Below are 22,974 nucleotides of genomic sequence, written 5' to 3'. Positions count from 1 at the left end.
AAACCCTTTGCTGCTCCAAGGGAGTCCAGAGACTCAGACCCCAAAGATGGAGCCGGGAGCCTTCTGCCCCTAGAAGTCTGCTTTCTGAGGCAGCAGATCAAGAAGCAAGCTTGCACTGCGCCTGGCTATGCCAAATCAACATTTTATTCACAGGGAAGCCCAGATCCAACAATACTGATTACAGAGTTGCAGAAAGAAGTCTGCAAACTGTTTGCCCAGTTACAAGCACAGGACAGGCAAATTGAAGCACCTGAGAAGTCAGCGAAGGGAGGTAGAATCGCCCCAAACAATTGGGAAGGGAAAAATCAAGCCGGTTTTCGAAAAGGAAATGGCTTGACTTGGCCAATTTCATTCCTTCACCCACAAACCTTCCCTAGAGAGACTCCCTCCACTCTGCTGGTGGGGGGGTTTCCTGTCCCACACCCTCCCAAACTCTGCCTGTGCCTCTGGCAGCCCCCTGCAGCCGACAGACCTTGACGATACGTTTCCATCCGAAGGACTCAGCCAGGAACGGAGCTTGCTCCCCTCTCCAGAATCTGGCTGGCTGCCTTCATGGCGAGAGGCAGGGAAACGTTTGTGTCGCGGTGGAACCGGGGGCTGGAGACCTCGGGGGACGGGGTCAGCACAAACTGAGCCACGCTGGGCATCTTCAGCAAGTTCATCAGCTCCGTGGCCCGGGTCAGGATGGCCTCCGCGTCCTCGGGGCTGTAGGTGGAGGAGACGGCCGGGTTCTGGATGAAGGTCCGCATTTTGGACAAGAAGAGGGACACCCTGTGGGGAGACACGGGAAGAAGAGCGGAGCTGAGCCACCTCGCAGGGGAGGGCGGGAAGGAGAGCACCCCTCGCTCCCTGAGGTTTTGGAGACATATCCTGCGCACCTCACCCAGGTAAAGGGTTCTCGGGAAGTTAAGCAAAGTGTTTTGGGGGGAAGGCAAAGGAAGTATTTCACACTAGCAAATAGTTGAACTATGGAACTCACTGCCACAAGAGGCAGTGATGGCCATTAATGTGGGATTAGGCAAACTAGGCAAGGCTAATAATGGGTACTAACCATGGTTAAACCACAGAGCCTAGGGCTCGCCGATCAGAAGGTCGGAGGTTCGAATCCCCGGGACAGGGTGAACTCCTGTTGCTCAGTCCCTGCCAACTTAGCAGTTCGAAAGCACAAAGTGCAAGTAGATAAATAGGTACCGCTCCGGCGGGAAGGTAAACGGCGTTTCCGTGCGCTGCTCTGCTTTGCTAGAAGTGGCATAGTCATGCTGGCTACATGACCCGGAAGATGTATGCCGGCTCCCTTGGCCAATAAAGCGAGATGAGCGTCGCAACCCCAGAGTCCTCCACGACTGGACCGAATGCTCAGGGGTCCCTTTACCTTTACCCATGGTGGCTGTGCTGGTTTGCCCCAGACTACCAGCCACTGGGAAGCGTGAGGGGGGAGAGAGCACCTCTGTGTTCATGCAGGTTTCCCATAGGTCTCCACTGTGGGGACCGGCTGCTGGGCGAGATGGGCTTTGGCCAGACGGAGCAGCCAGGCTCCTCTGAGGTTCTAAGGACCAGAACTGAGTTGGGAGGGAAGATTCGGGTCCAAAATCCTATGAAGCAATTCACTGGCCAACCTGTCATTCCAACAGGGTCTCAATCAGGGTGGCAGGTTCAAGCTTTGCAGGGGGAACTTTGTATTTATCTGTGGAAAACGGCAGCAGCTCAGCCAAGTAAAGGAAAAAGCCAAGGAATGGAGGGCCTCTGAGCATATGCTCAGCCCAGGAATTGGTGGTCCGAGTCATGGAGGCAAGTTTTATCACAGCAAAACCCCACAAGCTTCCGGCAATTTTTTGGGAGGGAATTTGAAGCTGTTGCTATTGCTTTGACAACTGGGAGGCAAAAATCCTTGCAAACCATATGCCACTAAAGCCAGATCTGGTACCGACTGCCCAGTAGGGCCGTGTCACTGACCAGGCTTTGCTGCCGACGACCAAGAGGGGGAGAGGCAAGGCTCAGGATAGCACCCATGGGATCTGCCTCCTGATCACCACCCCAAGTCTAGGTGGCTGCCAGTGGATTAGCAAAACAGCAGGTCTTTCTCACTAACTAAGATGCTGGGACTTTTCACATCAGCACTCCTCAACCTGGCCGGGGCTGATGGAAGTGATACTCCAAAACAGGGGTAGGCAAACTAAGGCCCGGGGACCGGATGCGGCCCAATAGCCTTCTCAATCAGGCCTGCAGACGGTCCGGGAATCAGCGTGTTTTTACATGAGTGGAATGTGTCCTTTTATTTAAAATGCATCTCTGGGTTATTTGTGGGGCATAGGAATTTGTATATTTCCCCCCCAAAAAATACAGTCCAGCCCACCACATGGTCTGAGGGATGGTGGACCGGCCCACGGCTGAAAAAGGTTGCTGACCCCTGCTCCAAAACTTCTGGCCCAGGCTGGGGAAAACTGCTCTCCTTTCAAGAGGTAGGTGCTTCCCCACCAAACTGCCCCCCAACCATATCAAGCTGGTGTCTAGGGCACAATATATTGCCAGGTCAAACATTATGAAAGCGATATCACAGTATGGACTTCAAACTTGTTTTGGACAATATCATCCAAAACTAGTTTGAAGTCCATACTGTGATATCACTTTCATAATTTTTTACCTGGCAGTATATTGTGAAGAAGAAGAAGAATTTTATTTCCCTCCTGTCCATATGGCTGGGGGCATAGCTATGCAAAAATCACAATCACAATTGGGGGGGGGGGAACGTGATGTCAGCCAATGCTTCACTCGATTCCTGCAAACTCTGTTGGCTCGGCTGTCCCCCGCCTCAGCGAATCACAAGAGCAGGCGCTGTCTAGGGCACAATATATTTCCAGGTCAAAAATTATGAAAGCATTATCACAGTATGGACTTCCTACTTGTTTTGGACAAGATATCAATATATCGTCCAAAACCAGTCCATATTGTGATACCGCTTTCATAATTTTTGACCTGGCAGTATATTGTGGTGAAGGAGGAGGAGGAGGTGGAGGAGAAGAAGGAGAATTTTATTTTTACCCTGTCCATCTAGCTGGGGGCATGGCTATGCAAAAATCACAATGTGTGGGGAAACGTGAAGTCAGCCAATGCTTCACTTGATTCCTGCAAACTCTGTTGGCTCGGCTCTCCCCCGCCTCCTACAGGGAGCAGTGAATCACAAGAGCAGGCACTGGCAGAAATCACGATGCAGGAAAAACAGCGAAGCCAGCCAACGCCTCTACATAGCTCCATCCTTACGTTGTGATATATCAGTATAACTAGACGTTTAGCTGGCGACATATCACACTGCTGAAAACCAGATGTCGCCCAGCCCTAACGGATGTCCTCATCAGTTCTTACCAGGTGCGCATACGCAAACCAGAGCAGACGTTCAGTGTTGCTCTCCCCCACCCCACCCCCCATCCGCCCCCCAGGTTCAAACCTTGGGATCAAGTCCTGGCTGCGAGATGCCAGCTTGGTGAGCGCAGTCATGAGGACGGCGATGGCGCGAGGAGAGTATTTGGGGATGCTGGCCAAGGGCCGCAGCTGGGTGATCTCGAAGAGCATGGCCTCAAGGGCTTCGAAGAACCTGTTGATCTGCTCCACCGTGCAGCGCTTGTCGTGCGCTACGGACGCGTACTCCCCAATGGTCCACACCTGTGGGAAGGCACACTCCTTCAGAGGGGGGCATACGTACCTCATGACCTCACAAAGGGCTAGAAACATGAGAGGGAAGCAGCAGAGAAAGCCTGCGGGACCCTAGGGGTGGGCGAACTAATCCGGAATTGACTCGCCTATACCTGGTGGCTCCTCCTCCTCCGTCGCTGGCCAGGGAGAGAACAGCAGTTCTTAGGAGAAAAGGAGGACTCTCCTTCTGAAACCAGGAGGAGTTTTCTGAGGGTAAGAGCTGTTTTGACAGCAGAACCAACTTCCTAGGAAGGTGGAGGGTTCCCCTTCCTTGGAGGTTTTTAAACAAAGGTCGAGTGGCCATCTGTCAGGGGTGCTTTAGTTGCGATTCCTACACTGTAGAGGCTTGGACTAGATGACTCTTGTGGTCCCTTCAAACTCCACAATTCTACAATCCTGGGCCTCCACAATCCTGGGCCTCAGGCATAACTTTGCAGGCCATTCTGCCTGGACACTGGGGTCCAGTGCTGAGGGCCTTCTGGCGGTTCCCTCACTGTGAGAAGCCAAGTTACAGGGAACCAGGCAGAGGGCCTTCTCGGTGGTGGCGCCCGCCCTGTGGAACGTCCTCCCACCAGATATCAAAGAGGAAAACAACTACCAGACTTTTAGAAGACATCTGAAGGCAGCCCTGTCTAGGGAAGCTTTTAATGTTAAATAGATTATTATATTTTAATATTCTGTTGGAAGCCGCCCAGAGTGGCTGGGGAAACCCATCAGGGTCGCTGGATTCCCATCAGCCCCAGCCAGCCCTGCTGAGCCCATTAATCAGGGATAATAATAATAATAATAATAATAATAATAATAATAATAATAATAAATTTTATTTATACCCTGCCCTCCCCAGGCAAGACCAGGCTCAGGGCTCAGATATAAAGCAATTGATTAAGATACAACGTAAAAACAAGATTAAAATACAACATTAAAATGCAGCCTCATTTCAGTAGAAACTCAAATCCAAAACTTTTTGGGGCTGAAAACATCAAATCTTCACCAAGGCCAACTATCCAGACTGGTCCTACATGGGCCAGAAAAAAGCCAGGGAAGTCCCCAAAGAGGAGTTCCATCACAGAAGCAGAAAGGAAAAAGGAAAGAGGGGGAGGGGATCAAGCTGATTTCAAGCCAAAGGGCAGGTGGAACAACTCTGTCTTACAGGCCCTGCGGAAAGAAATCAGATCCTGCAGGGCCCTGGTCTCATGAGACAGAGCGTTCCACCAGGCCGGGGCCAGTGTTGAGAAGGCCCTGCCTCTGATTGAGGCTAATCCGACTTCCTTAGGAATGATGGGAGATGGAATCTAGCAACATGTGGCAGGCCAGCAGGCTCCCCTCTCCCGGCATAAGGGATATAATCAGTATCCCAGATGGGAATGTAAAGGTGGTCCTACCCACCAGGGCAAGTGGGTTTCTGCTTACCACGTCGGTGAAGAGGTCCTCTTTGCTCTGAATGTTGGTGACCGTCCCCGAAAACTCCAAGAGCTGTGGGGACAGCTCCACCACCAGCGAAGGGTGCAGCTTGCACAGAACCGACAGCTGGGAGCTCATCACCCTGGCAGGGAAAAGAGGACAGCCGGGGTGACCAGGGGTGCTCTGCAACCCAGAGAGCAAGGCTTCCAAGACAGCGTTTGGGCCACTTTCTGCTTCTGAACAGGCTTCTGAATAGGCGTTTGGGGTGGGGTCTGGGAGAGGCTCTCACAGCAGCAGAGGCCTTGCCCCGAAGGCTTTGATGACACCAGGAGAGGAGGCATCAGTTAGGGCTGCAACGCCAAAGGGATTTGGACTTGCTCCGTCAAAACACCCTCAGATCAGCTAAAAGTCTGCTCTTGATTTATTTGGCAGCATAGGTTTTTTCAAATGCAATTTTTTTGTAATACAAATGTGTATCATGTAGATGGAATTCTTGGGAACTGTATTTCTGGGGTGGTTTTGTATGCCTGCTTTCTCTTGTTTTTTTTAATGCTTACTTTAAACTGCATTTATATGCTGTGGGGATTGGTTTTATTCACTTTTACCCTGGAACCTTCGCATAAACAGCAGCTAAGGAAAAAATTTAAATTAAGAGACCTGAACTTAAAAAAAAAAAAAGAGGCATTTTCTCTCCTGTGCACAGAAAAGGCGGCCTCTGAAGATGCACATCGCCTTAAAGCAAAGAGAGCTGGTGTCTCGAGTCAGAAATGCCTTTTTTTTTTTACAGCAATATGCAAATTTAGATGCCAGACTCAGTCTCCTGTGATTAATCAATTAACACTTCTTTAGTCAAGTTGCTGCCCTGGCATTTTCTCAAGGGCCACCTCTTCTTCCAATCAATCACCCCCAGACTTTTCTTATCCAAAGGCACTACTGTCTCGATGGCTCACAATGCATTTTTTAAAAAAGCTGTTTATTGGCTTGGTAATGGCATAAGAACATGAATGGAGCTTGTTTTTTCCTCTCTCCCTCCCATCATTTTTTTCTTTGTGTGTCGTGTCTTAAAGAGATTGTAAGCCTGGAGGTACAGACTGTTTTACTACCGATTTTTGTAAGCCACTTGGGGAGCCTTTCCAGTTAAAGAATGCTTGGTCAGAACAGTGTCAGTACTTCAGTTGCAATATAACACACACATCACTTGGAAACCAAGCCTTTAGCACCATCTGCGTCCTGTGGAACTCTCTGCCACTAGAGGTTCAGTAGACAACTTCTATCTCAACTTTTAAATGCTTGCTCATTTTTTTTCTAGTCCGCCATGCCTAAGCAGGTAATACACCTTTCCACAGTAAGTTAGCTGATTTCTGATTTGAACTTTTTTATATGGTTTTTATCAAATGAGTTTTGTGTGCCATTGCTGTAATCAGCTCCAATTTTTTTAAAAAAACAAATTAGCAGTAAATAAATATTTTTATAAATAAAACAAATGAATAGACCACTTTCTACCAGACTTAGGATAGAGACGTAAGCAACCAATAGGTCAGGGCAATGAATAGAAAGATAATATCCCAAGAGGAACCTTGACTGTAAGGGACAATGTAGTATCAAATCAGAAAACCGCTCCATTGGAGAGAAAGGTTCAAGGAGAAACATTACAAAACTACTCCATCCAGGAGCTTCAGTTGCTATCGGGGCTTAAAACTCCCTAGTCTGGAGATGGTAGTTTTTGCCCTTTCCCCACCTGAGATGATGAGTCTGCACTCACCTGTACACCTCTGCCTTGAAAGCCGGGATTCCATAAAGCTGGTCACTCCTCTCCAGAATTGCCAGGACCAGCTTGTTTGCAAGAGCCCCATCTGCAAACTGGAGAAGAAGGAAGAGCAGGACCATTCAGTGCCTTAACTCAGCGAAGGAAGATCCGGGAATCCTGGAGAATCCCGGGCCCTTGCGTGCCACACTCATCCCATCGCCCGCTACAACAAAGATCTGCTGAGCTGATCTGCCACCCATGTGCATTTTGAAAACATCAAGCAACATGCAGGCTAATAATATATTGACAATATTTATATCACACTATCAAACTGTTTCAAAATTCATAGAAGGACATATAATATGTGCAGGGAGTCACAAAGTAATAAGAGTCAAGTAACTATTCCATAGGAGGGACGCGGGTGGTGCTGTGGGTTAAATCACAGAGCCTAGGACTTGCCAATCAGAAGGTCAGCGGTTCGAATCTCCGCGATGGGGTGAGCTCCCGTTGCTCAGTCCCTGCTCCTGCCATGCTTACTCAGAAGCAAGTGCCAGTCTGCATGGTCAGCAGGCAGAAATCAGCAACCTCTCTCTCTCTCTCAACACCATCACTTCTCAAGGCTGTTTCAAGCGTAACATGGAATAATCCAGCCTTGTAGAAGACTCAGTGCCATGATGCTGGCCAGAGTGAATACCCTCCTAGACTACACTCTGGAATCAAAACAGGAGCTGATTCCAGATTTGGGAGAGGGGAGGAACCCAGATACCTAAGCATTGGGTGCACTTTTGACGTTTGAATTTTTAAAGCCCTAGTTTAAAACCTTCACTAAAGAAGGCGTACTGGAGGAAATGCAACTGGAACAGATCCTTGCAGGGGGGAAGCAAACCTTACCTCGGCTACGACTCCAAAGTAGAGCTGCAGTAAGACAGGGACGCTCTCTGCACACTGCACCACGCGAGGGGAACTGGCCATGGATCCCAGGAGCTGGCGGATGGGAGTCAACCTGGGGGACGGGACCACAATGGAAGAACCCATAAGAGCATCAGAAGAGTCTGGCTGCAGCTAGATCAGACCAAAGGGGCAAATATCTGAAGGGCTGTCACATGGAGGAGGGAGCATGCTAGTTTTCTCCTGCTCTAGAGAGGACTCGAACCCAAGGCTTCAAGTTGCAAGAAAGGAGATTCCGACTCAACATCAGGAAGAGCTTTCAGACGGTACGAGCTGCTCAGCAGTGGAACAGAATCCCACAAGAGGTGATCGCCTCTCCTTCCTTGGAGGTTTTTAATCACATCTTAAGATAGAAGAAGGGCCGTCACATGGAAGATGGAGCAAGGTTGTTTTTGTTAGGATTTTACATAATCAATGCTGCCTAGTGTGGTTAGTATACAGTGGTGCCCCGCAAGACGAATGCCTCGCAAGACGGAAAACCCGCAAGACGAAAGGGTTTTCAGTTTTCAGAGGCGCTTCGCAAGACGAATTTCCCTATGGGCTTGCTTCGCAAGACGAAAATGACGAAAATTTTTGAGTTTTTTTTTCGCTCCCCAACCCCTTTTTCTGAAGCGCTAAGCTGCTAAAAGCCTTTTAGCAGCTAAACCGCTAATCCCTTAAGCCTTAAAAAGCCATTAATAGCCCTTAAACTGCCAATAGTGCTAATAGCGCTAATCCGCTAATGGGCTTGCTTCGCAAGACGAAAAAACCGCAAGACGAAAAGACTCGCGGAACTGATTCTTTTCGTCTTGCGAGGCACCACTGTAAATCACATGAGATGTCTGAGAAGAGTGTGGGAATGGAAGACTGTCTTCTCCCTTCCGTCTGAGAGCATTATTGGACTATACTTTCACTTTTGCTATATGCTTTCCGTTTTCTACCAGTTTGGAGAACAGACATGATTATGGACTCTCTGTATATATTGTGAATAAAACGTAGTTTAGACCTACGGATGTCTCTATCTTCTTGCTGTGTGATGCCAGAAGACTTGTGTGCACTTTTCATATGAGAAGCGTCGCAGAGGAGCAGTCTGGAGTGAAGGGACATGCCGTTCCAGAGACATGCCTACTGGGAGACGCTCAGAGGTACTGGGGGTCTGCCATCCCCCCCCCCCCCCCAGGAGTGTTTGCCAACAGTTCTCTCCTGCTCTGGAGGGCAGGACTCGAACCCATGGCTTCAAGTGGCAAGAAAGGAGATTGTGACTGAACATCAGGAGCAGTAAGAATTGTTTGACAGTGGAACAGACTCCCTCAGGGGTTGTGGACTCTCCTTCCTTGGAGGTTTTTAAGCAGTGCTTAAATGGCCATTGGTCGTGGATGCTTTAGCTGAGATTCCTGCATTGCAGGGGTTTGGAATAGATTCTATGATGCAGCACCAAGAAGAAGAAGAAGAAGAAGAAGAAGAGGAGTTTGGATTTGATATCCCGTTTTATCACTACCTGAAGGAGTCTCAAAGCGTCCAACAATCTCCTTTCCCTTCCTCCCCCACAACAAACACTCTGTGAGGTGAGTGGGGCTGAGAGACTTCAGAGAAGTGTGACTGGCCCAAGGTCACCCAGCAGCTGCATGTGGAGGAGCGGAGACGCAAACCCGGTTCCCCAGATTACGAGACTACCGCTCTTAACCACTACACCACACTGGCTCTCACACTACTACATCAACACATCCAGGAGGGAGTGCAGGAAGTCAGTTTTGGAAAAATGTTAAATTTGTTCAGATTTGGGAAAACGTCTATTTGTTTCGGTTTAATTTGTTTTAATTAGTGACCAATTTGGACAAAAAAATGAAACCCATTTTGAAAAAGATTTGCCACCCCCCCCCAACTGCAACAGTACTTTGATTATATCATAAGATGCCTCGGGATGTTTAGCGGGCAAGGTGTGAGTACCCCCAAAATAGACAGCATCAAATGAAGTAAGAAGAGCAGCTTGTTTCAGGGATGGCTGCTTACCTGCCGGGGTCTCCGGGAGCCGACTCGACCCGAAGGAGATACTGGAAGAGGGCTCTGTAGTCCGGGTGGCGGTAAGCTTCCAGGCAGGTGGCTGGCTTCAGAGCAGGGTCCACTGGAGTCCTCTCAGGCAGGGGGGTCAGGGCAGACCTAGCGACAGACGAAAAGCCCACACACACCTTGTTCAAAAGTACCGTCCGTTAGGAATCTGGCCACAAGAAGCCCCCACTTCTTCCTACAAGCCTGTAAAGGCATATTAGCTCAGCCTTGCATTTAAGGATGAGCTTTTTCCATTTTAACTGATCAGCTGCCTTGAGTCCTGGTCTGGGTATAAATAAATATAAAATAGGACAGTGGTACCTTGGTTCTCCAACGCCTTGGTTCTCAAATGCCGAAAACCCGGAAGTACGTGTTCCGGGTTTCTAAGCTTTTTCGGAAGCCGAATGTCCGATGTGTCTGTCGGCTATTGTTTCCGGGCCACCTGCACCTATCAGAAGCTGCGCCTTGGTTTTTGAACGTTTTGGAAGTCAAACGGACTTCCGCAACGGAATAAGTTTATTGCTTTTGTTTTTGCTATTTATTTTGCGTTTTTGTTTTTGAGGCTTTTTCGGTTAATTTGTTTTTGTGACTGCGTGGAACCCAGTTCATCTACTGATTGACTGACTGACTGATTGATTGTCGAAACAAAATAAAAAAAATCCTTCCAGTAGCACCTTAGAGACCAACTAAGTTTGTTATCGGTATGAGGTTTCGTGTGCATGCACACTTCTTCAGATTTATTGTGTGACTGGGGAAATGGATAAAAGCCCCCCATTCAAACAATGACTATCATCAGTGCAGGTAAGAAATTTTTTTTTTAATTTTTTTTTATCATCTACAATACTGTCCTATTTATTTTATAGTACAGAACACTGAACATTATTGCTTTCATTTTATGGATCAATGGTCTCATTAGATAGTAAAATTCATGTTAAATTGCTGTTTTAGGGGTTGTTTTTAAAAGTCTGGAACAGATTAATCTGTTTTTGAATTCCTATGGGAAAGCGTGCCTTGGTTTTGGAACACTTTGGTTTTGGAACGGACTAAGTTTGAGAACCAAGGTACCACTGTAATAGCATTACTCTGTGCTACCTGGCGCTAGGCTGCTGGGAGTAGAGCTATTACCTCAGCTGGACATCCAGCGCCACTGCCACACAAGGCAAGTCGAGCAACAGGTGGAAGACCTCCAGAGCCGTGTCGGTCCCAAGCAGGGCTGGCAGAAGGTCCATATAATCAGCGACAAGGGCTGGGCTGTTCCATGCCAGGAACTGCAAGGGAGGGGGGAACGAGATGAAACTGCAATGAGTGGGCCTGCTCTCCCTCCATAGTGGATTCTCCCACTATAGATCCTCTCACTAGGGAAGACAGCAGAGCCAATGATCCAAGGGGGAAGCAGGAGGAGGGGAAGCCCAGACCCTAAAGCTCCTCCCATACAAAGGACACGGCGGTGCCTGAAGCTTGGGCAGGCCATTGGGCCCATCTAGAACAATGATGCCTACTCTGGTTGGCAGCAGTTCTCAAGCGTCCCAAGACTTCCCTAGCTGGAGATGCTGCAAAGCTAAACAAGACAACCTCTGGCTCTTCCTCAATAGTCACAGCTGGCCACACAGGTGGGTCTCCCCCAGGGCTGGATTTAGGTTGGATGAGGCCCTAAGCTACTGAAGGTAATGGGGCCCTTTATATGTCCAGCTGTCCTTTGTCAACAACAAATTGTTGCTGTTTTTCTTGTTGAATATATGCTATACAGTGATTTATGGACCTAATAGGTATCTAAAGCCATTTGCACATGCAGAATGTAGGCACCCTATATATAGAAAGGAGCAAACCAGGGATATTTGAGGGAGCAGGCTAGCAGGCGGGGCCCATGACTTACATCATAGGAACCGAAACAACACAAAACACTGTTGCTGTATGTAGGTTTTATTTTATTTGTTTTTTATCTCATATTTTGGAAATGTATATGCAGGGCCTTTTTCTTTTAATTTTTTTGGGGGCCCCCAAGAGAGTGGGGCCCTAAGTTATAGCTTTTTTAGGTTATACGTAAATCTGGCATGGGTGTCCTCTCTCCCTTGGATCTCCATTGCTCCTGAAGTTGTGGCCAGATTGCTGACTGGGGCTGGTTACAGGGAGCAGGTTAATCCCTTGTTCAAGGTGCTAATTAAGCCCTGTGTGGCTTTGGGACAGGCTACCAGAAAGATCGTATCTCCCTCTGCAAACCTGCCTGGGGGTGCTAAGGTCCTTGGGTGAGCACCTTCTCTCGGTCCCATCAACATCAGAGGCATGGTTGGGGGGTGACCCAGCAAAGACAGGGCCTTTTCTGCAGCTGCTCCCATATAGTGGGATTCCTTCCCAAGAGAGGCCAGCCTGGCTCCCTCCCTGTCATCCTTCCACTGGCAGGCTAAGACCTTCCTGTTGAGACAGGCCTTTGGAAACTAACGTGCAGGCAACGCTGACCACTGGGCTGCTGTGAGAGCAAGGTAAAGGTAAAGGACCCCTGACATTAAGTCCAGTTGCAAAAGACTCTGGGGTTGTGGTGCTCATCTTGATTTACTGGCTGAGGGAGCTGGCATTCGTCCGCAGACAGTTTTTCTGGGTCATGTGGCCAGCATGACTAAGCCGCTTCTGGTGAACCAGAGCAGCGCACGGAAACGCCGTTTACCTTCCCACCAGAGTGGTACCTATTTATCTACTTGCACTTTTTGGGGTGCTTTCGAACTGCTAGGTTGGCAGGAGTAGGAACCAAGCAACGGGAGCTCACCCCATCGCGGGGATTTGAACTGCCAACTGGATTTCCAATCGGCAAGCCCTAGCCTCAGTGGTTTAGACCACAGCGCCACCCGCAAACTGGATTTTAATTTTGCTAATTCTAAATGTTGTTTTGATGTTTTTATTCCTTTGTATTTCATAATGTCGCTTTTAAATGGTGGAAGGTGCCTTGAATCTCAACTTGGGAGGAAGGCTGCATATAAATACGTTAAATAAAATAATAGTAATAATAGTAATAATAATAAGAATAATAATCATGGCCCTGAGAAAGAGCCAACTAAGAGCAGTTGGATGAAAAAGCAGAAGCCACCTGCACATTCTCCAACAGCTTTTAACTTCTGCCAATGTGGCCCCGTGAGAGTCTTGCTACCAAGTACCTTGAATAGGTTTGGGAAGTTCTGTCGGAAGATGCTGAGTTTCTCAGTGAAGAACCGAATGTTGTGCCTGCAGAACTGGATAAACTCAAAGGCCAGCATCGGGCTGTGGAAAAGCTGAGCGGGAACTCTGGTGAACAGGTGCCTGTAAACAGCTTCGGAGTCCACAGCAGCCGTCTCACCTGGGAAGCGAGGATAGAAACACACACGTACGCATGCATAAATTCAGCATTCTCCATCCTGCTTTAGTCAGCCCTGGGGAGGGGGAATCTGAGGGTGCTTTCGTAATGCGCTTCATGGCCTATGACCCTCATACCTACAGGACCGCCTCTCCCAGTCTGCCCCACAGAGGACCTTAAGGTCCATAAATAACAACACCCTAGAGGTCCCGGGCCCTAAGGAAGTCAGATTAGCCTCAACCAGAGCCAGGGCCTTTTCAACACTGGCTCCGGCCTGGTGGAACGCTCTGTCTCATAAGACCAGGGCCCTGCGGGATCTGGTTTCTTTCCGCAGGGCCTGTAAGACAGAGTTGTTCCGCCTGGCCTTTGGCTTGGAATCAACTTGATCCCCTCCCCCTCTTTCTTTTTTCCTTTCTCTTTCTGTGACGGAGCTCCTATTTGGGGACTTCCCTGGCTTTTTTTCTGGCCCACGTAGGACCAGTCTGGACAGCTGGCCTTGGGGAAGATTTGAAGTATTCATCCCCAAAAAGTTTTCGATTTGAGTTTCTACTGAAATGAGGCTGCATTTTAATGTTGTATTTTAATCTTGTTTTTAAGTTGTATTTTAATCCTTTGTTTTTACCTGGTGTTAGCCGCCCTGAGCCCGGTTTTGGCTGGGGAGGGTGGGGTATAAATAATTTTTTTATTAATTATTATTATTATTATTATTATTATTATTATTAATTATTATTATTATTATTATTACTCTCTGCTTTCCCTTTTTCCCCTTTTCTAATAAAAAGTCCCTTTCTCAGTTTAGACGTGATGTCTGGGGTGAGTTTGTGACAAACCCAATTTCCTCCCGCCACCCACCATGCATTGCTTGGAGTCCAGCTTCCTGCTTTTGCTGAGAGGGAAACGCAAGGCAAGCAAACTGCCCCTTGCTGCCTGCAAGGACAGGAATCTCCCTGGCAGGAATTTGGCTCCCATCTCTGGCCTCCCTCCCCCGGGCGGAGTCAGAGGGAAAGGGAGGCTGTGGGGGAAGCTGTCTGGCATCGCAGCTGCCCTCCCTACCCAGGCAGTTTCAGCCGGCCAGCCTTACTCATAGAATCATAGAGTTGGAAGAGACCACAAGGGCCATCGAGTCCAACCCCCTGCCAAGCAGGAAACACCATCAGAGCACTCCTGACATATGGTTGTCAAGCCTCTGCTTAAAGACCTCCAAAGAAGGAGACTCCACCACACTCCTTGGCAGCAAATTCCACTGTCGAACAGCTCTTACTGTCAGGAAGTTCTTCCTAATGTTTAGGTGGAATCTTCTTTCTTGTAGTTTGGATCCATTGCTCCGTGTCCGCTTCTCTGGAGCAGCAGAAAACAACCTTTCTCCCTACTCTATGTGACATCCTTTTATATATTTGAACATGGCTATCATGTCATGTCATATCATATCATACTCACTGTGGTTCAGAAAGAACTGGGCAATGGGCAGCAGCACCCTGGCATAAGACAGGTCCCCGCTGATCCGGCTGTGCACGTTTTTCAGGCAGGAGAGTGAGCGGTAGACGTAGGAAGAGTCCTGTCTGCAAATGATATCCATGATGGTGATGGCTTCAATAAGGCACTGTGCGAGGGAAAGAGGGGGAGAGACGTCACCGTCACGGATTCCGTGACGTCATGGCTGCCCAAGATTCCTGCTCAAGCCCCAAGACCTTCCTCCAGGATACTTACAGCTTTCTGAAGCTCCCCGTCGGCTTTCTTCAGAGCCCCTGGCAGACAAAACAAAATTGATCTCATAGAACCACAGAAACATACAACTTGGAAAGGGACCCCACAGGTTATCTCCCGCTTGCACTACTGCCATGAGCTGTACGTGGGGCTTCCTTTGAAGGTGACCCGGAAACTGCAACTAATCCAGAATGCAGCAGCTGGACTGGGGACTGGGAGCGGCCGCTGAGACCATATACAGTGGTACCTCGCAAGACAAATGCCTCGCAAGACGAAAAACTCGCAAGACGAAAGAGTTTTTTGTTTTTTGAGTTGCTTCACAAGACAGATTTCCCTATGGGCTTGCTTTGCAAGACGAAAACGTCTTGCGCCTTTTTCAATGCATTTCTATGGGAAACCGTCAATGCATTTCCTATGGGAAACCGTGCTTCGCAAGACGAAAAATTCACAAGACGAAAAAACTCACAGAACGAATTAATTTCGTCTTGCGAGGCACCACTGTAATCTGAAAGAGCTACATTGGCTCCCAGTTAAGTTTCCGAGCACAATTCAAAGTGTTGGTGCTGACCTTGAAAGCCCTAAACGGCCTCGGCCCAGTGTCCCTGAAGAAGTGTCTCCACCCCCATCATTCTGCCCGGAAACTGAGGTCCAGCGCCAAGGGCCTTCTGGCGGTTCCCTCACTGCGAGAAGGGAGGTTACAGGGAACCAGGCAGAGGGCCTTCTTGGTGGTGGCGCCCGCCCTGTGGAACACCCTCCCATCAGATGTCAAGGAAATAAACAACTATCTGACTCTTAGAAGACATCTGAAGGCAGCCCTGTTTAGGGAAGTTTTTAATGTTTGATGTTTTATTGTGTTTTTAATATTCTGTTGGGAGCTGCACAGAGTGGCTGGGGAAACCCAGCCACATGGGTGGGGTATAAAAAAAGTATTATCATCATCATCATCATCTAGTCCAACCCCCTGAGATGCAGGAATGGCAGCTAAAGAACCCCTGACAGGTGGCCATTCAACCTCTGCTTAAAAACCTCCAAGGAAGGAGAGTTTGCCACCTCCCGAGGGACTCTTTATAATAATAATAATAATTTATTATTTATACCCCGCCCATCTGGCTGGGTTTCCCCAGCCAATCTGGGCAGCTTCCAACAAAATATTAAAAAACAGTAATGCATCAAACATTAAAAGCTTCCCTAAACCAGCTTTCCATGCCCAAACAGCTCTTATCATCAGGAAGTTCTCCCTAATGCTTAGTAAGAATCTCCTTCCTTGCAATTTGAATCCATTAGTTTGGGTCCCGCCCTCTGGAGCAGCAGGAAACAAGTTTGCTCCATCTTCTACGTGCCAGCCCTACAGATATTTAAGGTGGCTATCATGGCACCTCTCAGTCTGCTCTTCTCCAAGTTAAATATACCTAGCTTGTGACAACTGAGTCGGCATGTGAGCCAAAACAGACACCTCCACCTGCTGCTTCTCCTGGAAAAGCTGGACCTTTCCTTCCCCACAGACAACTGGAGGAATAGTTGGGAGGAAAGACTCCAGAAGGGGATTCAGAAATATGGGTGCATGAAAAAAATTAATTTCTGTGCAAGTTACAGTGCGAAATAGGAGGCGGAAAAGAGAAGGCGTGAAAGAGCAAACAGCATCCCTAAATCTCTTGTCACCCTCACCAGCAGGAAACAAGCCAAGCACAGAAAAGGGGACTCACGGCGGTTGCTTTGCTCTATAAGCCGCTGGCAGTACTCAAAGGCCTTTTCCCGCAAGCGCTCCTTGGGGGGGAGCAGGCGGCTGGAGGTGGAGGTGACGGAGACCATGGACATGACGGAGCCGTCCACCTCCGATTTATCATCTGCAAAGAAAGCGGGGACAAGGTGAGCAGTTTATTCATGCAAGCGTGCTGTAGGAACATCGCAGTCTTGAAAAAAGATTTCCCACAACCTACGTTTGCTGCAAGGTAAAGAACAGCCGCAGTCTTTGAGTGCAATATGGTGGGACTTTGTTTTATATACCTCTGAATCACACAGACAAAAACATCTGTTGGCAATCACCAGGGCAATTTGGCTTGCCTGATCTCCTCCCTGTCTTCTGTTAAGATTCAGCTCCTATTCTTCTATTTGTACCTATTTTTGCTTCTCACTGATGTATAGTTTTCTCATTTATGGTCCTAACTCCTGTTTTGTTATGGGGTGAGGTTATATGTCAACTTTATATTTTCTGCTTGTTCTCTATACGATTAAAAATCACACACGCAAACAGAAAGATAGGGCAAGATGAGTCAGTGAAAGGTTTCCTGGGTTTCTTTTTCTAGTAATTTTATTAACTTAAAATCAAAATAGAGCGTACAAAACATTCCAAATCGGCAAAACACAATCAATAAATTCAGCCTGATACAATCTCACATTTTATGCAGCTTGTCTTCTACAAGATAAGAAAAAAAAATTAAGGAGAAAGAAAATAATTAAAGACAGGAAGGAAAAAAAACCTAACAAATACAGATGTACCTTAGAAGTCAAACGGAATCCGTTCCGTTCGACTTCCAAAACTTCGGAAACCAAAGCGTGGCTTCTGATTGGCTGCAGGAAGCTCCTGCAGAAAGCCGCAGAATCCCCATCGGACGTTTGGCTTACAAAAGTAGTTTGCAAACTAGAACAGTAACTTCTCGGTTTGTGGCGTTCAGGAGCCAAAACGTTCAAGAACTAAGCTGTTTGAAAACCAAGGTATGACTGTAAGGCTAAGAACCTACCAACATACTAAGTAGGTTCAAGTTCAAATTTCAAATCATTATTAAGTAAATATCTATCTCTGTCAATTTCCTATTTTCCTCAAAGGTCCCCTAAATTTCTAACACACATTCTAACTCATTTAAAATTGAAAGTGCAGCTCATTCTTTTCATACAAGAGTGTTTACTTTTAAGACCGCAAGATGGTAAACACTGCCTAGACTCAGAAGGGCCCAACTTCTTTCCCCACCCCAATGTTTCTGCTTGAGTCCCTGTTCTGGGCACAGTTCCTCTAAGGGCCGCTAACTCTACTGCCTCTCTGCATGAGGTGCAATTGAATGGTCTAATCACACTCAATGCAGAGACACAGCACAACTTAGCTGCCCCATCAGGAGCCCATTGGAATAAGCAGTGGGTTGTGCAGAGTTGCAACAGGAAACCTCTCCTCATGAGACCTCGTGGTTTAATTCGTGATTGGAAAGTCACACTCTCTTCACTATATATTTATATATAGAGAGAGAGAGGTTTTGTTTTTTTAAGAAATACAAATAACATATCAACCCAAAAGAAAAGCCCCCCCCCCCATTATAACAAACCAATAATATTGTATTTAGTGGGACGTGGGTGGCGCTGTGGGTTAAACCACAGATCCTAGGACTTGCCGATCAAAAGGTCGGCGGTTCGAATCCCCGTGACAGGGTGAGCTCCCATTGCTCGGTCCCTGCGCCTGCCAACTTAGCAGTTCGAAAGCACGTCAAAGTGCAAGTAGATAAATAGGTACCGCTCTGGCGGGAAGGTAAACGGCGTTTCTGTGCACTGCTCTGGTTTGCCAGAAGCGGCTTAGTCCTGCTGGCCACATGACCCGGAAGCTGTACGCCAGCTCCCTCGGCCAATAAAGCGAGATGGGTGCCGCAATCCCAGAGTCAGCCACAACTGGACCTAATGGTCAGGGGTCCCTTTACTTTTACTTAATATTGTATTTATTATCTATCCGGTATGGAGCATGCTGCTGTAAACAATGCTGTTCGCCATCTGATCCCCTGGTGTCTTACCATAACAGCAGATGTGTTGACGGCGGCTGCCAATCATGTTCCTCATTGGCTGTATGCACAGTGCCCTCCCCTCCACCTCTCTAGACCCTCACCTGAATTTGGACTACTAGCTCCGTTGCTCCCGTAGCACAGCAGCCACTTCCGCAGCATGGAGAAGGCCTGCATGTTGAACCACTGGTCCTCTGTGTAATACTGACCGACTGAGAGCACAGTGAAGAAGTCCGTGGTGGCTGTGCCGTCCACCTCCATGATGGGGCCAGGCTGTGGGGCGGAAGAAAGAGCAGAGTAAACCGCTACTTAGAAAGCAGAGAATCAGGACCAGAGAGCCCAGGTGTTGAAAGGCCAGACATGAGAATCAGACCAGTGGTCCACCTTGTCCAGCGTCCTGCTGTTCTCACAGTGGCCAACTGGATGCCTGGGGGAAACTCCCATGCTGCAAGGGCAAAGGTGAACTATGCAAGTCACTCCGAGCTCCTTGGAGGAAGGGCAGGATTCAGGGTCACCCCAGTGCAGAATCTGCGTCTGTGCACTTGACTCGCTGGGTGGTTTTTCCATGTGCCTTCTCTTAAAAAGTAAGCCCGGGTTCATGCCCCCTGGAGCTGCAGTTCCGCACCTGTCTTGCTCGAGGGTTGAAGAAGCCTCCTGAGGACTGGGGGACTCCTTGCTGGACGCTGGCATACCTCAGCCAGTCCACCATCCTTTTGCTGAGCAGATTGATCTGATCTATGGATCGAAAGCAACACAGCCCGTCAGAAAGACAAAACAGAGGACGACTGTGGGGAGTCTTGGCAATTCCAATGGTTCACCATCAGGCAGCCTCGGGTCCACCTACAGCTTCATCTGTCCCTACACTGTCCAGAGAAGAGCTTAGTGCTTGGGGCCAGGAGCAAGAAAAGTCTGCAGATCAACAGAAGAGCTGTTCCTGTGAATTTGCATCTTTGACACCCACAATTTATTCTACCCACGCATCCTCATCTGTGGAGAAAAGAGGCTGGAACTGGGATTCTTACCAGGAACCAGAAGAGACTACCCTCCTATAAACACCTCCAGCATTTCCTAATTACATTGGGCTGGCTGCAGCCTATGTTTATGGCACTTAATTGCTCCTGCGAAACAGCAAACCCCTTAGCCTCTAAAACCTCATCTCTGTAATATTGGCTGAAAATATATTGGGTGACTGCCTAAGCAGAGCAGAACAGCTACCTGCTTTAGACACTGGCAGTGTCTAGGTTATTATTATTATTAAGTATATTGCCCTTCATCCACAGACCTCAGCATGGTTCAAAACATTTTAAAAACCTTCTTCAAACTGCTCCCCTCCTGAGGTTCTGGATGACAAAACCCACAATACCAAATTTGGCATGGCCAAAACATACGCAATGCACTACACTGGGGAAGACTAGTCTGAATAATAATAACAATAATAATGATTTTATTATTTATACCCCACTCATCTGGCTGGGTTTCCCCAGCCACTCTGGGTGGCTCCCAACAGAATATTAAAAACACGATCAAACATAAAAAAACTTCCCTAAACAGGACTGCCTTCAGATGTCTTCTAAAAGTCAGATAGTTGTTTATTTCCTTGACATTTGGTGGGAGGGTGTTCTACAGGGAGGGCGCCACTACTGAGAAGGCTCTTTGCCTGGTTCCTTGTAACCTCACCTTACCTCTCTGAGTGAGGGAACCTCCAGAAGGCCCTTGGAGCTGGACCTCAGTGTCTGGGCTGAACAATATACTGCCTTTCTGCTGAGGCACCCATAGTGGTTTACAATTTCAAATGACTAAAACAAATGTTCAAAGTCCCAGCCTCAAACTAACTTGGTTGTTTTCTACAGGAGGGTGGACGGAAGGCAGATCTGGGTCTACCGGCAGATCTCTAGGAGATACGCAAGGATTTCACACCCCCTAGTGTCTCAGAATAGCACCTGAACAAGACTCTTAAAAGGAGGAACGCTAACCAGGATTGAAGTTTTGTGTGAAAGGACTCTCAGATTAGTTCAGTTCCTCAGCTCAGAGGTTGGGGTTCTAGTAAAAAAACCAAAGTAGATACAACCAGCCTGCCCACTTCTTGCACTTACCTTCATTAAGGCTCATCGGTAGAAAGCTGATGATTTTTGAAAGGAGGGGGAGAAGGTGCCGTGCATTTTGACCTTCAGGAAGCCTGCCTTCCAGGACTTTCACCACACGCTGCCCAAAAGCTTCCACCACTGCCTTTTTGCTGCCCTTTGGATAAAAGCAAAGATTTTGAAGGCTCACAAGCCACAAGGGCTGAGCTTATGCAAAAGGCACCTGCCCTCTGGCAATTCATTTAAGATTCTGAGTGAACAACTAAAAAAAGTTTAGGGTGCCTGGAATTTGGCATAGACCAGATCTCGCCAGATGGGGGAGCATTTTTAAAAAACGACAAGAAAAAACTATACCATGTCCAAAATCTGGGTGTGAAACGGGCCACAGTCACAGGGAAACAAAGCAAAGAACCAAACTGTGGTCTTTCCAGAATCACAGTTCACTTACCTGGGCTAGCACGATGGAGAAGGCAAGGCTCAGGAGCTTGGTGTCCTGGATGTTATCCCAAGACACAGATAAATCATTACAAAGTGACGTCTCTCTCAGGATGGCAGCACAAAGAAACTGGACTTGCTCAGGAGTCTTTGGCAGATGCAACACTGTCTGCAGAAGTTCCAGAAATTTGCCATCTATTCTGCAAAAAGCATCATCAACATAAGCAGCGAAATGAAGAGAAGCTAAGGGTGCAATCAATGCACACATATCTGGAAGTAAGTCAAACTGGGAAGCCATGTATAGCATTGCACTGTAAGATGTTTTAATATTTGTTATATTCTACTGACTGAACACCAGTATGAAAGGGAACCAGCCCAAGGTAAGGAAAGCCACTCACATCATAGTTCTACGGAGACACTTGTAGCATTTGATTAACAGAGCTTTAAATATGCTACAGATGTTTGCTTGGACTTATTAAAACCAGCATTTGCCTTCACTTACTTCTGTCCATATTTAGTGGCTGAGACGATCAAAAACAGTCTTTGCAAGCTATCGACAGTCTCATTTCCGAAGTCTTGATTTTGGAGAAAGCCTGTGATTCGTGAAATGAATTTTCTCAGTTCTTCATCCTGGATCTCCCTAATAGGAAAGCATATAGAAATTAAGAAATCTCCGTTTTGCAAACTTCCACATCAGGCCTTTGCCAACCACGACAGTAGTTGCTTTGCCATACACTGGGCTGGGAAAGACTCTGCTGGCAACTTCAGTGACAACCGGGTGGGCTGGATGGCTTGTGGGCTGGCAAAGCACCAGGCAGACCCTTGCATACTCTTATATTTCCATTGTGAAAATGGTTTGCAAGGAGCAAACCAGAGCACTGCATGTTTTCCAGAGGCATCTGGTTGGCCACCGTGAGAACAGGATAGATGGGCCACTGGCCTGATAAAGCAAGGCTCTTTCTGTGCCCTTATATCTTAACCAAGAGGAAGTCTTCACATTTCACAGAATCCTGTGAAGCTCCCTGTGGTGTCCTTGGGTCAGTCACTGCCTCTCAACATAACCTCCCCTCACAGGGCTGTTGCAATAAGTTAATATTATTATTATTATTATTATTATTATTATTATTATTATTATTATTAATTTATTTATACCCCGCCCATCTGGCTGGGTTTCCCCAGCGACTCTGGGTGGCTTCCAACAAAATATTAAAATACAGTACTTTGGATTAAAGTTTTAAGCTTTTCGCATTTATAAATTTTAAATTTATTTTTGTACATTGTTTTAAATGTTCGTTTTCCTTCTGGGATTGTACCCCCAAGTGTGTTTTATAAGCTGGTCTCCGACCGTAATAAATTATCTATCTATCTAACAGTACTTTGGATGTCCAAAGCATGCATTAGTCGAAGAATGAAGAACCGTTTATTTTGTATTTCTCATTTTGTTTATAATATCTATTGTACAGTTTTCTGTTATAGAGTGTTCAATCAATAAAGTACTCAAAAAGCACACAAAAAAGAGTATCTGCCAGGGCAAAAGGCGAGGCACAAATAAATAAATACATAATAGTAGTAATATTAATAAAGAAGAGGAAGCTGGCAAGCCCCAACTCAGCCTCCGCCCAAAGAAGCAGCTGGAACCCAAAGCCTCTGGAGGGCTTCTGCTCTCCCCCCCCGGGGCTCCCCCTTCCCCAGCCCCCCCATTTGGCCTCCCCCTACCTGGCCTGGCGCAGGAAGCTCTCCGTCCCCGCGGAATACATCCTATTTTCCAAAAAGAAAAAAGGAAAATAGGGGGGGGGGTGTCCGGACTTATTTGGGGAGTGCACAGCCAGCGCTTCCTTTACTTCCGGGTTATTCTCCGCCCGAACACTTCTG

General features: G+C 47.6%; 1 protein-coding gene and 1 long non-coding RNA gene across 2 annotated transcripts; one reads left to right on the top strand and one right to left on the bottom strand.

Moving 5' to 3' along the window:
• Positions 1–126: 126 nt before the first annotated feature.
• AP5Z1 (adaptor related protein complex 5 subunit zeta 1) lies at positions 127–22,974 on the bottom strand. The gene is made up of 17 exons (XM_083413474.1): positions 22,819–22,974; positions 21,605–21,742; positions 21,116–21,302; positions 20,680–20,824; positions 19,212–19,321; positions 18,691–18,859; positions 16,535–16,675; positions 14,835–14,872; positions 14,565–14,727; positions 12,952–13,130; positions 10,934–11,076; positions 9,773–9,919; positions 7,727–7,838; positions 6,851–6,948; positions 5,098–5,230; positions 3,443–3,657; positions 127–771 (listed from the first exon to the last, which is right to left on the bottom strand). The coding sequence occupies exons 1-17, from the start codon at positions 22,857–22,859 to the stop codon at positions 501–503; spliced, it is 2,430 nt and encodes an 809-aa protein (XP_083269600.1). The 5' UTR covers positions 22,860–22,974; the 3' UTR covers positions 127–500.
• Positions 1,332–3,403, top strand: LOC310664039. The gene is made up of 3 exons (XR_014504758.1): positions 1,332–1,920; positions 2,464–2,654; positions 3,005–3,403. It is a non-coding gene; the product is annotated as an uncharacterized lncRNA (long non-coding RNA).

The sequence above is a fragment of the Podarcis tiliguerta genome, assembly GCF_965153285.1.
Source record: "Podarcis tiliguerta genome assembly, chromosome: 14".
NCBI classification, from domain to species: domain Eukaryota; kingdom Metazoa; phylum Chordata; class Lepidosauria; order Squamata; family Lacertidae; genus Podarcis; species Podarcis tiliguerta.
Note: the sequence above shows the minus strand (reverse complement) of the source record. Positions and strands in the feature narration are given on the sequence as shown.